Source organism: Leptopilina boulardi, unplaced genomic scaffold (assembly GCF_019393585.1).
Source record: "Leptopilina boulardi isolate dan_hultmark-lab unplaced genomic scaffold, ZJU_Lbou_2.1 LbouV2_1, whole genome shotgun sequence".
Taxonomy (NCBI): domain Eukaryota; kingdom Metazoa; phylum Arthropoda; class Insecta; order Hymenoptera; family Figitidae; genus Leptopilina; species Leptopilina boulardi.
The window spans coordinates 96,754-113,263 of record NW_026137640.1 but is presented as its reverse complement, the minus strand read 5'-3'; the positions used below and the strand labels follow the sequence as shown (position 1 = coordinate 113,263).

The window sequence follows — 16,510 nt, the reverse complement described above, 5'->3', positions numbered from 1 at the left end:
GCCTGGATAGTCTTTACAGAGGCGATTCTGAAAAATTCGGTTTTCTTTTTTTTTATGTACAGGGAGATGCAAGCGAACTTGACCAGAATATTTATTTCCCTCTGTATTATTATTATTTTTATTTATTATTATTGCAAGGAATTGGAGATTTTTCTATAGAAAATGTAGGAAGAACATTAAGGAGCCCAGTTTTTCTGTAGCAATAATGGATAGCAGAATTATTTTCTAAATTTTTTTTTTCTGTGTATTTATAACTAGAGATTTTTTTTTTCGTAGCAACAGCAAAATACGCCTGTTTTTGCTTGCTTCACCCTGTATCTCCGTTGGACAGACTTTTTTAGGCAGAGAGTCAAAAAAATTATTTCAGGATTTATTGTATTAGAAAAGAAAAAAAATGAAATTTTAACATTCAGTGCATCACGTAATTTTTCGTTTTTTTTTTTTTTTGATAAAACCTGAGCAAATCCTGACTTTTATTTTCTCTTGCTCTGCTCATTAGATTTTATCGTTGAAACAAAATTGTTTTTGTTTCAGAAAACTCAAATTTCTATTTACGAGATTAATTTGTCTCTGATAATTAATTATTTTGGATATGTCTCGAATTAGTCTTTTGTGATTGTCTAGATTATGATGTCGATTTTTTGTTTTTTTAATTGGTGCAAATTGAATTTACTTTTTTTTTAATTAAATAGAACTAACAATTGTGTCACGATGTTTTTGAGCAATAGATCCAACTTGACAGCTTTCGGCACTCGATCTTGGACTAATATTACATTCGACATAGGATCCATTGCGTTTTTGTACGACGACAGAACGAAATTCACCGCATTCACTTGTTGAGGGTTGATGTCGTCCTCTTGCACCTCTCGTGAGAATTCGCTTGAATGCTTCGCGAAATTCGGTGTTAAAAATGCTATAGATGATCGGGTTGAAGGCCGAGTTACTGTAGCCGAGCCACGTCAGGACCTGGAAATTAAAAACAAAAAAACTAATGGTAATATTTTTTATTAATTCCAAATAAAAGAATTAATTTTAATTTCAGAAATATGAAAAAAAAAGTTTTTTTAATAAAAATGTTTAATTAGATTTTCTTTTTCATTGATAGAAAAAGAATTCGTTGTACCTGAAAAGCTCGATCTGGTATGCAAGTCTTGCAGAATGCTGCGACAATATTGACGCAGAAAAAGGGTACCCAGCATATGAGAAAAACACCCATGATAACACCGACAGTGATAGCTGCCTTGTGATCGGATACATGATAAGGAGTCGTTGGCTTCGTTTTCGTCTGAGGCTTTGGAGACTTGTTGCGAGCACTCTTCGAACGGAAGCTCTTCGTCAGAGAGGTGTCAGGTAACTTCGTCACTGCTCTAATACTTTTTACGTGTTTTTGAGCGTAGCAGTAAAGTCTGCAATATATACCGATCATCACTATGCAAGGAAAGTAGAATGATATGCAAGATGATACCACAGCGTAGGTGGGCGTCAAGTCTAGAGCACACGTCTGATACTCCTGAAAATTACAAGTCACATTTTTTATTTTCCTTTTTTCTCCATACACATAATTTCAATTTCACCGCTTCATGACAAAATCGATAAAAAAAAAAACCCCCTATCAATTTTCAAACATTTTTATTTTTATAAATCAATCAAAAAAAATTTAATCCATCAAAAAATATTGTGACAAGTCCATTAAAAAATGTAATTGAAAAAATTATATATATATATTTTTTTCAAGAACGAATAAAATCAAAATTTTGATTTATAATTTTTAACAGAAAAATTTTGTTACCTCTTCTCCAAAATTTACGATTAAAGGTTGATCCGGCCTATGAAGACCCAGACTGATAGGTACGAAAGATATGAGACCTGCTAATAGCCACACTATGAAAATGCAGAATACTGCTTTTTTCCTCGTTACCCAACGACCATATCTAGAGAAGAAAAATTAATTATTGGTAAAACACTTAATATTCATATTCAATTAAAATTTCAATTTCGTTTAATTTAATTAATCTTGCATTATTTAAACTCGATTCTCAATTTTCATCTTTTAATTATTATTAGAATTAAATTTTTTTTTTTTTTTTCAATCATTTTACTTCAATATTTTTCGTAATTAAAATTTATTATATAAAAATTATGATGAAAACGTTACTTAGAGAAAATTATAATAAAATAATTATAATAAAATAATTTAAAAAAAAATTATAATTTTAATTAAATTAAAATTATATTAAATTATTGATAAAAATTTCATATATTAATGAAAACAAGGACTGTTATTTGTAAAAACGCACTAATTAAAGTAAGAATGTGGAAATACCTTTTTTTCTCTATATAGATAGAAATCTATTGAAATTTGACAAATCTCGGAACACGATTGTAATTCAAATTCTTTTCAAGACAAACCTTTAATTAATTTTTTTTTCTCTCTTTTTATATTTATGTCTTTCGAACATGCAAATGCAATTTTCTCGTACATTTTTCAAGTGTGTTTTACTCAGTGATTTACATTGTTTGTACCTTTTTTTTTTACTTTTACTTTTTTCTACATATAATTGCTCGGCTTTATGTAAATTTCATTTTTGTTCGACCTGAATCCTACCTCTGGATTACATTGGCTGCTATGTATTTTCTCTGAAAAAAGCATTCTTGAATGTGTTTAAAATAAATTTAACATGTCAAACAAAAAAAAAAAAAGAAAAATTATAATATAATACACGAAAGCAACAACTAATAATAATAATAAAAAATAATACATCTTGAGTTGAAATAATATTTTCTAGTGTCTAAAAAAAAAATTACCAAAAATTTTTTATTAATTAATTTTTATCCACCCGGATTTATTAATTACAATTTTTATAGTTAATAAAAAAAAAAATTAGTAAATTAATTTTGTGATAAAAAAAAGAGTAATGAAATAAAAGTTTAAAATTAATGAAATTAAAAAAAAAATGATAATTTAAATAATGATGATGATGATTTAATATAATATAAAAATTAAAAATTATTTGAAAATATTTGTTGACTAACCTCAGTGGATCTTTGATGTGAATATAGCGATCGAGCGATATGGCACAAAGGTTAAGAATGGAGGCAGTGCTGCACATGACATCGAATGCAATCCAGGTGTCACAAAATTGTGGGCCGAACATCCAGTAACCGAGGAGGTCGTTGACACCTGCAAAGGTCATCACGAGGCATCCTACAAAAAGATCGGCTATGGCAAGGGAGGCCAGGAACAAATTGCCAATCCTCCTGAGTCCTCGATCCGTGTATATTGCCACGCACACCAAAACATTACCCGCAACCGACAGGAATATCAGGATGAACAGCAGGAAACCTATGTCAAAACAAAAAAAGAACAGAGTGAATCTCAAAGTTCTCAAAAAAAAAAAAAAAAATCTCGTTTTTTATGATTTAAAAAAAAAATCGATTTTAAACGCCTCTCGAAGTGCCAATGGCTTTTTTTTCTAATTTTGTTCTATTTCGTTAATATTTATTTTAAACAATGAAAATTTTTTTTTTCAAATCGTTTACTTGACTATTATAAAATTTTATTTTTATAAAATAATTCTTATTTATTTAATTATTTCAATTAAATGGTATCTTGACTATTAAAAAATTAATTTCTATTTTTATAAAATAATTTTTATTTTATTAAATGACAATTATTTCAAATTAAATGGTATTTAAATCGGTTATTCGACTATTATCAAATAAATAATTTCCTTTGTATTTTATTTCTTTTAAATAATTATTATTTAATTAAATAGTAATTATTTCGAATTTATTTCAAATACATAAATTATATTGGTCCAAATACAGTTTATTTAATTAAAATAAAAAATTATTTGGTTCAAGTAAATTTAAAAATAATCAAGTAATCGATTATTTGAATTAAATTTTTTTCTTCATGAATTTGCTTTCATTGGATTTTTTTTCGATTTAATTTTTTTTTTATAAAAAAATTTAAAAAAAAATTGTTTTCGACAAAAAAAAATAATTAAAATATTTTTATTAATATTTTCGATATATAAATTGAAAAAATTTACCAGTTTCTTAGTTTTGTGACAGATTAAAAATTATATTTAACGATTAGATTCGAGATTACAAAATGATGGCAAAAAAAAAATGTAAAAAAAGAGAAAAAGAAAGCTTTAAATAAGTTTATATAGAAAAGTTTTGGATACTTCGAGAGGCGATTGATCAAATATAGAAAGTTTAGCGAACCAACTAGTAGCACCGACAACAGTGAGAAGGCGACCTCCGGAAGATTCTCTCCATCTGTCAGGTTTCTCTGTAAACAGAAAAATATTTCCGTACTTAATAAATTATTGTATAGATATCAAGTTGTTATACATTGTAAATAATTAATAGATTTCTGGTATTGAAACTTTTTTTTTCATATCGATATGTTTAGTTAATAATTGAAGGAGGAGAAAAGTTTTATCAACTTTATTTTTTCTTCTTTTAAGAGAAAAATCTCATTTTTATTTTCTCTATTCGTTTTTTCGAAATATACAAAAGTATAGTTTGCTTTTTATTTTTTTTATTTTTATATAAAAAAAAGTATATTTTTGATCGCAATTTTTAATTTCAAATTAACTTGATAAAAAAAAAAAAATTCAGAAATTAATAAATAAAATTATAGACATTATTAAATTTTTACAAATGAAAAATTAATTTTCTCCTCGCGTTTTCTGTCTTATTATTTAATTTTGTAATTTAATTCTAAATTATCACGTGTTAAAAAAAAAACGAAGTAAATTGAAATTCATTTTCATCTTGTGGCAAAAAAAAATAATTTTCTATTTTTAAATTCTATATTTGAATAATTCAATTTTTATTGAATAGAAAATAATTTAATTATTGAATAAAAAAATTGTCTTTTTCTGTGTAAAATAAAAAAAAAATAATTTAAAATCCAAATTTAATTTAAAATTGGAAAATAACTTTAGTAACTGAAACTTTTTTTCAGTCGTTGAAGTTGTTATATAAGAAAAATAACACACACACACATATGACAGTTTTTGTTTCTGATTTAGTTGTGAAACTTGAAAGGACATTTTGCCTCCGCTAAAGTTTCAAATTGTTTGTTAGATTTGCTTTGTTTGAAAATTTATCAGGACTACTCGAATTCAAGTGGTTGGCAAAGCTGACAGTTTCAACTGTCATGGGGGGGTTTTCTGTGTGAGAGAGAATTCCCTTGAAATTTTTCACCTAAGAGAGAGATAGAGAGAGAGAAAGAGAGAAAGACACGTGACATTTTACTAACGACCCCTCACCGTTCTTAAAGAGTTTCGAGTCAAACGTTATTCCAAGGGAAAAAAAACGAGACATCGAGATAACAGTACTACATTTACATTCATTTCGCCTGAAGAGACGAGAGGAACGATTACTTTTTAGCAAGAGGACAAGTTTTTTTCTCCTTTTTTTTCTGCCTCTTTTTTTCATCCCTCAATAGCACAAGATTCTTCGAGAGGCAAAAGAAAACTTGAAGTAATTTATTTCTTTTTAACAAAAAAACTAAATACATTTTCCAAAATTATTTATTTATTTCAAAACTCATATAATAATAATAATAAATAAATCTTTTTCAAATTATTTAGAAAAACAATTTTTTTCTCAATAAAATTATCAATTATTAATTTATTGGATTAACGAAAAAAAAAAAATTGAATCAATTAGTGAAAAAATAATTATTTTTTCACTAGAAAATTTCCCTATTAAAAATTTGTGTATAAAAATTCTATTATAAACATTTTACTTCTATTTTTCGCTCGCGAACACTTTTTTGCCATTATAAAAATAAAATTAAAACTTTACTTTACAAAAATAATATTACAACTTTACTTTCAGGTCAGTTGATAAATAATGAATAAATTTTATATGTAAAATATTCCTCTCGCGTGTAATTTAAGATATTTTTTTTTATTAATGCGGAAAATTATTTTGATTTTTATTATTTTAATTTTTCTTTTCAATTTACAAATTAATAAATAATAATAATGAAATAATAATAATCTGACCAAAGGATTTTAAAAACTAACAAAAAAAAAAAATTTTACCGTCTTTTTGTCAAAATTTTTTTTTTAATAAAAAAATTTTTAAATAGAAAATTTTAAGGTTACCTTCAAACAAAACATATTACCTCTAAAAAAAAACATTACCAATTAAACCTAAATTGCAAGAGAATAAGAATAATCAATTTTATTCGATTTTTGTAGAAAGAACGAGCCTAACAAAATATTTACTTGCACTACTGCTGAGTAATACTACCGAGAAAATTGTACTACTGCAAAGTAACACTACTGAAAAATTTGTACTACTGCTGAGTAATACTACTAAATGATACTACTGAGAAAATTTTAAACGTCTGGCTAAATATTTATTTGAACTACTGAAAGCTCAAGTCAAGGTCGTTCAAGGTCATTTGAAGGTCAAGTCAAGGTCATTCAAGGTCATTTGAAGGTCAAGTCAAGTTCATTCAAGGTCGTTTGAAGGTCAAATCAAGAATGTCTGACTAAATATTTACTTGTATTACTAACAAAATTGCAAACCCGTCCAACTAAATTTTTACTTGTACTACTGCTGAGTAATACAACTGAGAAAATTGTACTACTGCTGAGTAATACTACTGAGAAATTTGTACTACTGCTGAGTAACACTACTGAAAAATTTGTACTACTGCTGAGTAATACTACTGAGAAATTTGTACTACTGCTGAGTAATACTACTGAATGATACTACTGAGAAAATTTTAAACGTCTGGCTAAATATTTATTTGAACTACTGAAAGCTCAAGTCAAGGTCGTTCAAGGTCATTTGAAGGTCAAGTCAAGGTCATTCAAGGTCATTTGAAGGTCAAGTCAAGTTCATTCAAGGTCGTTTGAAGGTCAAATCAAGAATGTCTGACTAAATATTTACTTGTATTACTAACAAAATTGCAAACCCGTCCAACTAAATTTTTACTTGTACTACTGCTGAGTAATACAACTGAGAAAATTGTACTACTGCTGAGTAATACTACTGAGAAATTTGTACTACTGCTGAGAAATACTACTGAGAAATTTGTACTACTGCTGAGAAATACTACTGAGAAATTTGTACTACTGCTGAGAAATACTACTGAGAAATTTGTACTACTGCTGAGAAATTTGTACTACTGCTGAGAAATACTACTGAGAAAATTGTACTACTGCTGAGTAATACTACTGAGAAAATTGTACTACTGCTGAGTAATACTACTGAGAAATTTGTACTACTGCTGAGTAACACTACTGAAAAATTTGTACTACTGCTGAGTAATACTACTGAGAAATTTGTACTACTGCTGAGTAACACTACTGAAAAATTTGTACTACTGCTGAGTAATACTACTGAATGATACTACTGAGAAAATTTTAAACGTCTGGCTAAATATTTATTTGAACTACTGAAAGCTCAAGTCAAGGTCGTTCAAGGTCATTTGAAGGTCAAGTCAAGGTCATTCAAGGTCATTTGAAGGTCAAGTCAAGGTCATTCAAGGTCGTTTGAAGGTCAAATCAAGAATGTCTGACTAAATATTTACTTGTATTACTAACAAAATTGCAAACCCGTCCAACTAAATTTTTACTTGTACTACTGCTGAGTAATACAACTGAGAAAATTGTACTACTGCTGAGTAATACTACTGAGAAATTTGTACTACTGCTGAGTAACACTACTGAAAAATTTGTACTACTGCTGAGTAATACTACTGAGAAATTTGTACTACTGCTGAGTAACACTACTGAAAAATTTGTACTACTGCTGAGTAATACTACTGAGAAATTTGTACTACTGCTGAGTAACACTACTGAAAAATTTGTACTACTGCTGAGTAATACTACTGAATGATACTACTGAGAAAATTTTAAACGTCTGGCTAAATATTTATTTGAACTACTGAAAGCTCAAGTCAAGGTCGTTCAAGGTCATTTGAAGGTCAAGTCAAGGTCATTCAAGGTCATTTGAAGGTCAAGTCAAGGTCATTCAAGGTCGTTTGAAGGTCAAATCAAGAATGTCTGACTAAATATTTACTTGTATTACTAACAAAATTGCAAACCCGTCCAACTAAATTTTTACTTGTACTACTGCTGAGTAATACAACTGAGAAAATTGTACTACTGCTGAGTAATACTACTGAGAAATTTGTACTACTGCTGAGAAATACTACTGAGAAATTTGTACTACTGCTGAGAAATACTACTGAGAAATTTGTACTACTGCTGAGAAATTTGTACTACTGCTGAGAAATACTACTGAGATAGTTGTACTACTGCTGAGTAATACTACTGAGATAGTTGTACTACTGCTGAGTAATACTACTGAGAAATTTGTACTACTGCTGAATAACACTACTAAAAAATTTGTACTACTGCTGAGTAATACTACTGAATGATACTACTGAGAAAATTTTAAACGTCTGGCTAAATATTTATTTGAACTACTGAAAGCTCAAGCTCAAGTCAAGGTCGTTCAAGGTCATTTGAAGGTCAAGTCAAGGTCATTCAAGGTCATTTGAAGGTCAAGTCAAGGTCATTCAAGGTCGTTTGAAGGTCAAATCAAGAATGTCTGACTAAAGATTTACTTGTATTACTAACAAAATTGCAAACCCGTCCAACTAAATTTTTACTTGTACTACTGCTGAGTAATACAACTGAGAAAATTGTACTACTGCTGAGTAATACTACTGAGAAATTTGTACTACTGCTGAGAAATACTACTGAGAAATTTGTACTACTGCTGAGTAATACTACTGAGAAAATTGTACTACTGCTGAGTAACACTACTGAAAAATTTGTACTACTGCTGAGTAATACTACTGAGAAATTTGTACTACTGCTGAGTAATACTACTGAGTGATACTACTGAGGAAATTTCAAACTTTTAGAATGTCTGGCTATATATTTATTAAAACCACTACTGCATGGCTCAAGGTCATGGTCAAGTCAAGGTCGTTCAAGGTCATTTGAAGGTCAAGTCAAGGTCATTCAAGGTCATTCAAGGTCATTTGAAGGTCAAGTCAAGGTCATTCAAGGTCGTTTGAAGGTCAAATCAAGAATGTCTGACTAAATATTTACTTGTATTACTAACAAAATTGCAAACCCGTCCAACTAAATATTTACTTGTACTACTGACAATATTGTACTACTACTTGTACTACTGCTGACTAATACTACTGAGTGATACTACTGAGAAAATTTCAACCATTAGAATGTCTGGCTAAATATTTATTTGAACCACTGAATAAATTTAGAAGTGCATTAAAAGTTTGACACAAGGTCAAGGTCAAGTCAAGGTCTTAATGAACATCTGAATTTACAACTTGTTTTTTTTAATTATATAAACTTAATTTTGATTCAATTGAAATCTTATTGGAATTTGATATCAGTTATAGAAACATTTTCATTATATTTTTTTTTCCATCATCGAACTTTCTAAATCCCTTTCTATATGTATAGATTAGAGCGTGCTTCTCAGGCTGATTATTTAATAAAAAAGAACTTCTGGAATGAAGAAACCCTACACCATTAACGATTTATCGAGAGGACGTTGTCTGTGAAAATCAACTTCTACGAGCATCCCAAAAAGAAGGAAAAATAAAATTCAACAATTTTTCACCTTATGTAATTCGAAAAAAATATATTTAACAAATAACAATTTAGGTATTTTCAAATAAATGTTATTAATTTACTTTCAAATAAAGAAAATTTTATTAGAATTTAATTATAATAATAAAATTTTTTATTCTCAAAAAAAATTTAAAAAATTCAATTTTTTTTTAAATTTATATAATTAATAAGAAAAAAAAGTTATTTGATTTAAATAATCCTTTACTTTTCTATTTATCAAGTAAATAATTATTTGTATTAAATATTATTTGTTATATTTTATTTGAGTCAATTAAATAGTATATATTTGTTTTAACTACAGAAATTATTGGTTCAAATAGAATTTATTTGATTCAAATAAAATTTATTTAATTCAAATAAAAATTAATTTGCTATCAAATAAATATTTATTTGATAATATTTAAGTATAACCGATTATTTGAATCAAATAAATTTTTTTTTTATAAAATTTCATTTTATCGTTAAATCAGAATAATGAGAGAAAAAGAAACTATAATCCAAGAAAATTAATAAATAATTATATTTATATGATAATTAAAAGAAAAAAAAAAAAGAAAAATCATTTTCTATGATAAAAAGGAAAAGTTAACAATTTTCATTAAAATTCCATTTCACTCGCGTTCGTTTGTTGAATTTCATTTGAGATTCACTGCTTTTCCAGTCGTATAAGCCACGTGCAAAAGCGTATTTTAGCCTGACGTCAGGGACAGTGCACTAGCATTATTAGGATCCACCCCTATCAGGTACATTCACGCTATATATGTTCAAAAAGCTTTTTCAAAAAAAAAAAAAAAAAAAAAACATTTCATTCTATTAAATTATTTTCATTTTTCCTCAAAGGAAAATAATCTCTGTACCGTATATATATATATATGAGAAGATTTTTTTTTTATTTCAAACAAAATATTTAGAAAAAAAAGAGAAAAAAAATTCTCACGAAAGAAAATTTCTATAATAGAGTAAAGAATCTAAAATTAGTTTTTTGAAAATATTTTTTTTGGGAATGTTTTTTTTTTGTTTTTTTGGATGTGTATTTCCTCGGGAAGGAAATGTTTGTGTCACGCAATTGTGATTATAGAGCTTAGGATTATTAGATATATATATATAGAAACTAGAAACACATTCGTTCATCAACGAAAAAAAAAATTGCAGGATTAATCGGAAGGAGAGTATACGATCAGACAAGGGAAAGAACTTTTCTAACTTGTTTCGGAAATAGTTCATAATTAATTAACGAAACACTACTTGAATTTTTTTTAACTTAACCCATTAGTCTTTTTTTTTCCTTTAATCTCTCTTTTTTTTCTCTCCCTCTCTCTATTTATATATCTAAAGGAGAACGAAACTTTTATCTTAATCTGATTCTACTATATAAATATATATTTATATATATATATTTAGTTTTTATATCCATTTTTATTTAATTTTTCGTTCATGTCTATTAATTTGTTTTTATTTTTATTTTCCTTATATTAATTAAATATGTATTAATTCTTTTTATTTGTTTGGGAATTATTTTCTCAATACTCACACTATACATATAGTAAGAAATATCACATTGAATGAAACGAAACTTAATTTCTTTGATCAAGAAAAATATTTTGACCCTAAGAACAAAAATTTATGTTAAATTAAATTTTTAAGTTACTAAAACTTGAAAAAATTTTAAATAGTAAAAGGTGGTTTTTAGACAGACAAGTAATTTTTTATTCGTGTAGTTTCGATATAAGTAGTGAAAGTCTGTTTTTAGTCAGAAAAGTCGTTTTAATTCATGAAGTTTCAATATAAGTAGTAAAAGTCACTTTATAGTCAGACAAATCATTTTTAATTTCGTCTATTTTCAACGTACGTAGTATAATCCGTTTTTAGTCAGACAAATCAATTTTAATTTCGTTAATTTTTTAATAAGTTATAATTTATTATAATATTATATTATATTTATATTATATTATTGATATATATATATATATATATATATATATATATATATATTATATATATTATTATATTATATTTATTATATTATATTATTATAGTCAGACAATTCGTTTTTTATTTCTCATTATTTGGAAATAAGTAGTAAGAGTCCGTTTTCAGTCAGACAAATTATTTTTAATTTTTTTCAGTTTCAATATAAGTAGTAAAAGTCACCGTTTAGTCAGAAAAATCAAATTTATTTCATGTAGTTTCACAATAAGTAGTAAAAGTTCGTATTTAGTCAGACAAGTGAAATTTAATTTTGTTATTATAAGTAGCAAAATTCAGTTTTTAGGCAGACAAGTCGTTTTTAATTGGTATAGTTTCAATATAAGTAGTAAAAGTATGTTATTAGTCAGGCAAGTCGTTTTCAATTCATAATTTCAATGTAAGTAGTAAAAGAGACTTTTTACTCAGACAAATAATTTGTAATTTCGTCTATTTTCGATGTAAGTAGTACAAGTCCGTTTTTAGTCAGACAAATCAGTTTTAATTAGTACAATTTAGTAATAAGTAGTATAAATCAATTGATAATATTTTTATTTTCTATAATTTCAATATAAATAATAAAAATCGGTTTCTAGTCAGACAAATTAAATTTGATTCATGCAATTTCAAAATAAGTAGTAAAAGTACGTTTTTAGTTAGACAAATCAATTTTTTAAAATATATAAGTAGAAAAATTCAATTTTTTTGCCAGACCAATTGTTATATTATTTAATAAAATTTTAATATAAGTAGTAAAATTAACTTTTTAGTCAGACGTATCGATTTCGATATCTATAATTTTAATAAAAGTAGTATAAATCACTTTTTAGTTCGACTAACCCCGTACCGAATCCTTGTAAACATTGAATAAGTAGTAAATCTCAGTTTTGAGTCAGACAAAAAAAATATTTTACTTGTTACTGTTACTTTTACTTCTTTTTAATTTTCCGAAGAATATATTAAAATACCTTAACAAATAATTTCATATCGCAATAAAAATTTTCAAAATAATTTCATTATACAACAGTATGAAAAAAAATATATATATAAAATTTTTTAGCAAAAAATTATTTTCAACTGTTAAATTAATTTCTTTTTCGGTTAAACTTTTTTTGAGGAGGTAAAATTTTTTTTATATATAAAAATGCATGTTTGATGTTGAATGAAGCGTTATCGATCATTTAAATGAAGTAAAGGAACGCGATAGGTCAGAGAGAAGGAATTCATAGAGTCCCGCAGAGAACGATTGCTCGAATGGTTTGCAGCTTCCATTTGTGGTTGATGGAATGGAACAGTGGAGAAAAGTAAAGGAGAGAGAGAGAGAGAGACCTTACCAAGAGTGAGTTCAAAGTTCACTTCATATGTACCTCAATTGAAATTATCCTGATTGAAGTAGTACCAAAACCAGCACACTTCCTATATCTATATATATATATATAGTATAGTATAGGAAATCTGGTATTGAGAAGCGTGAAACTTTTGCTGTGGCTTGATATAAGGACTGTGACTAAAAGTTTCAATGGAAAATCCTATTTTCCTCAATTAATTTCATATTGAATGAATTTTCAACACCTCAAAATTAAACTCATCATTATGGTCAAATATAATAATAAAATAAATAAATAATAATAATAATTATTATTAAAATAAGTAAATAAATTATTTACTTAAATCGAAAAATTTTTATTTAAATTAAATATTTGAATTCAAAATTTTTGTATTTAAATCAAATAACATTTAATTGATACAAATAATAATTATTTAATAATAAATTTATTTATAATATTATTATTCTTATTATTATTTATTTATAATTAATTTATTTATAATTTTATTATTTATTTTTTTTTATAATTAATTTATTTTTATTTTAAAATAGATAAATTATAATTAAATTATTTGAATCAAAATAAATTTTTTTTTTAAATAGGTATTTTACAGGTAATTAATTACACAGAATATTTTTTTTTTTGGTTTTATAAACTTACTCTGAGAATGTCACTGGATTCTGTCAATGTATATTGTCCAGCCATTATTCTACAGCCTTCTTTTCTTCTGCAAAAAACAAAAATAAGAAGAAAATTAGACAAACATTAGTGATTTTTTTTTTGCAAAAAATATAAAAAAAAATTTTGGTAAAAATTAGGTAGTATAATTTTTGGCAAAAAAGTATATTTTAAAATCAATGAAAAAAAAATTTATATTTAAATAAATAAATTAATAAATAGGGTTAAAAAAAATAATTAAATATATTAATAAATAAATACTTAAATAAATAAAGGAATAATTAAATTAATTAATAAAAAAATTGTCATAGAAAAATAATTATTTTATAGAAATTTAATAGAAAGATGAGGGGAAAAGAATATTTTTAAAAAAAATTTATCATTTTTTTTTTTTTTAAATTTGTTTTTCAAAAAATTGAAAATGCGGAAAGTCGAATAAGCACACTTGAAAAAGTAGAAGTATAAATAAATATATAGTTGAGATGTAATATGCAATATATATATAGTGTGCACCTTCGGGGTAGGGTGACTTTCCAATTTGGATTTGTATAATGGAAGGCAATAAGCGGTACCGTCGCTCTTACGAATGAGCGTTGCTTCGCTCGTTTTACTTGCCGATCCCCTAGGAGACACGCGTGGAATGGAAAACGAAAATTGCGGCATCGCGATAGCAATATATAGCATCATCTCAAACCATCGACTATTTATCTGTGAAAATTATACGGCAAAAGTTTCTTGACTCATTTTTTTTTTGATCACGTAATTAGTTAAATATTCGTAAATTATATATAATTTTTAATTATAAATGTCGATATCATTTTTTTCATTGATTTATATAAAAATTGGAATTTTTAATATTCTATTAAGAAAAAAAAAGCAATTTTAATTTTTTATTAGTCAATAATTTAATTTCTTTTTTTGTTTTATATTGTAATTCATATTTTTTATATAACAATTACATATTTTTGTATTAATAATTATTTTTTTGTATAAATTTTTTCAATGTAAGTAGTCTAAGTTGGTTTTTAGTCAGCCAAGTCATTTTTAATTTGTTCGATTTCATTTATAAGTAGTAAAAATAACTTTTAGTCAGACAAATAATTTTTAATTTCGTCTATTTTCAATATAAGTAGTATAATCCGTTTTTAGTCAGACAAATCCATTTTAATTTTTCTAGTATAAGTAGCAAAAGTCAGATTTTTGTCAGACAAGTAATTTGTAATTTAGTTTTTTCTATGTAAGTAGCAGAAGTTCGTTTTTAGTCAGGCAATTCATTTTTAATTTTTGCAATTTCATTTATAAGTAGTAAAAATAACTTTTAGTCAGACAAATCGTTTTCAATTTTCTATAATTTTAATAGAAGTAGTAAATATCAGTTTTTAGTCAGACAAATCAATTTTAATTTCCTTTATTTTTTAATGTTAGTAGTATAAGTCCGTTTATAATCATCTCATTATTTGGAAATAAGTAGTAAGAGTCCGTTTTCAGTCAGACAAATAATTTTTAATTTTTTTCAGTTTCAATATAAGTAGTGAAAGTCCGTTTCTAGTCAGACAAATAATTTTTAATTCTTGTAATTCTAAAACAAGTAGTAATAATTTTTATTTTTAATATTGTATTTATTTTTTTTTTATTATTTGGAAATAAGTAGTAAAAGTCCGTTTTCAGTCAGACAAATTATTTTTTATTTCAATATTAAAGTAGTGAAAGTTTGTTATTAGTCAGGCAAATCGTTTTTAATTCCTAATTAAAATTCTAATTAAAATTTAAAATTGCAGTAAATTAAAATTTAATTTCCCAATTATATAAATCAAAAAATTATAAATAATTCCTATAATTTCAAAACAAGTAGTAAAAGTCACTTTTTAGTCAGACAAATAATTTTTCATTCCGTATATTTACAATATAAGTAGTATAAGTCCGTTTATAGTAAGACAAATAATTTTTAATTTTTGTAATACTAAAACAAGTAGTAAAAGTCTTTTTATAGTCAGAGTTCTTAATTTTGTTGTTGTGATTTTTGTAACAGTAGTAAACATCGTTTCTATTCTCAGTAGTAATAAAAATATTTAGTCAGACAAAATGTATTAAATTCCTGTAAATTATAAAAAATAAGTAGTAAAACCAAATTTTAGTCGGACGTGAAATATTTTTCTTTTTTATTTAAATATATATTTTTATAACTTGCTTACAATATTTCATCGAACTATTTTTAGGTGCTTTAAAATTGGAAAAATATGTTTAATATAAAATTCTCTTTTTTTTTGAAACCGCGCCATCAAATGCATTTCAGCAAATATAAATATATATAGAAAAATATATACTTTTTGGTAAAAAGCTTATCTAAAATTAGATTTAAATATTCCGGGTGTGTTCTTGAGTGTATATTCCATTTTGTAGATTTTATAAAAGCTCCATTCACTGTTAAATTTATTGAAAATTTAAAAGCTTTCAGAAATTGGAGATAATATTAAAAAATAAAAAGTAAACCAATTTATTTTCAATTTACAATAATAGAATTTTCTCTCAAGATTAAGTTATACTTTTGAAATCATACCACAACGTTTGATTTGATATTAAATTATTCTTAATAAATAAGTAAATAAATAAATATATAAATAAATTATTAATTTAAATTAAATTATTTTAATATTATTAAATTATTAATTTATAAATTAAAAAAAAGAATATTTAAAGTATAAATAAATTATGCTAAATTTAAAAAAAAAAGTTTTTTTAATTTAAAAAATAATTGTTTGAATCCGAGGAAAAATGGAATTTTTTTCGTTGTTACAATGTTTCACTTATGCTTTATACACTCTCTGCTTGCACATACACAACTCGCTGAACTAAATTGAATGCTTTTATACGCGACCACTA

The 16,510-nt window shown here is 25.4% G+C and overlaps 1 protein-coding gene across 2 annotated transcripts in view; it reads right to left on the bottom strand.

Annotated features, from left to right (window-relative positions):
* Positions 1-425: 425 nt before the first annotated feature.
* LOC127289116 (dopamine receptor 1-like) overlaps positions 426-16,510 on the bottom strand; it is a 104,425-nt gene continuing 88,340 nt past the window's right edge. For both annotated transcript variants that reach the window (XM_051317285.1, XM_051318055.1), the window contains 6 exons: positions 13,613-13,679; positions 4,234-4,300; positions 3,034-3,343; positions 1,790-1,931; positions 1,124-1,510; positions 426-966 (listed from right to left, as the gene is read on the bottom strand). In XM_051317285.1, the coding sequence (XP_051173242.1) occupies positions 685-966; positions 1,124-1,510; positions 1,790-1,931; positions 3,034-3,343; positions 4,234-4,300; positions 13,613-13,657 (1,233 nt within the window). In that variant the 5' untranslated portion in view covers positions 13,658-13,679 and the 3' untranslated portion in view covers positions 426-684. The remainder of the gene's footprint in view (positions 967-1,123; positions 1,511-1,789; positions 1,932-3,033; positions 3,344-4,233; positions 4,301-13,612; positions 13,680-16,510) is intronic.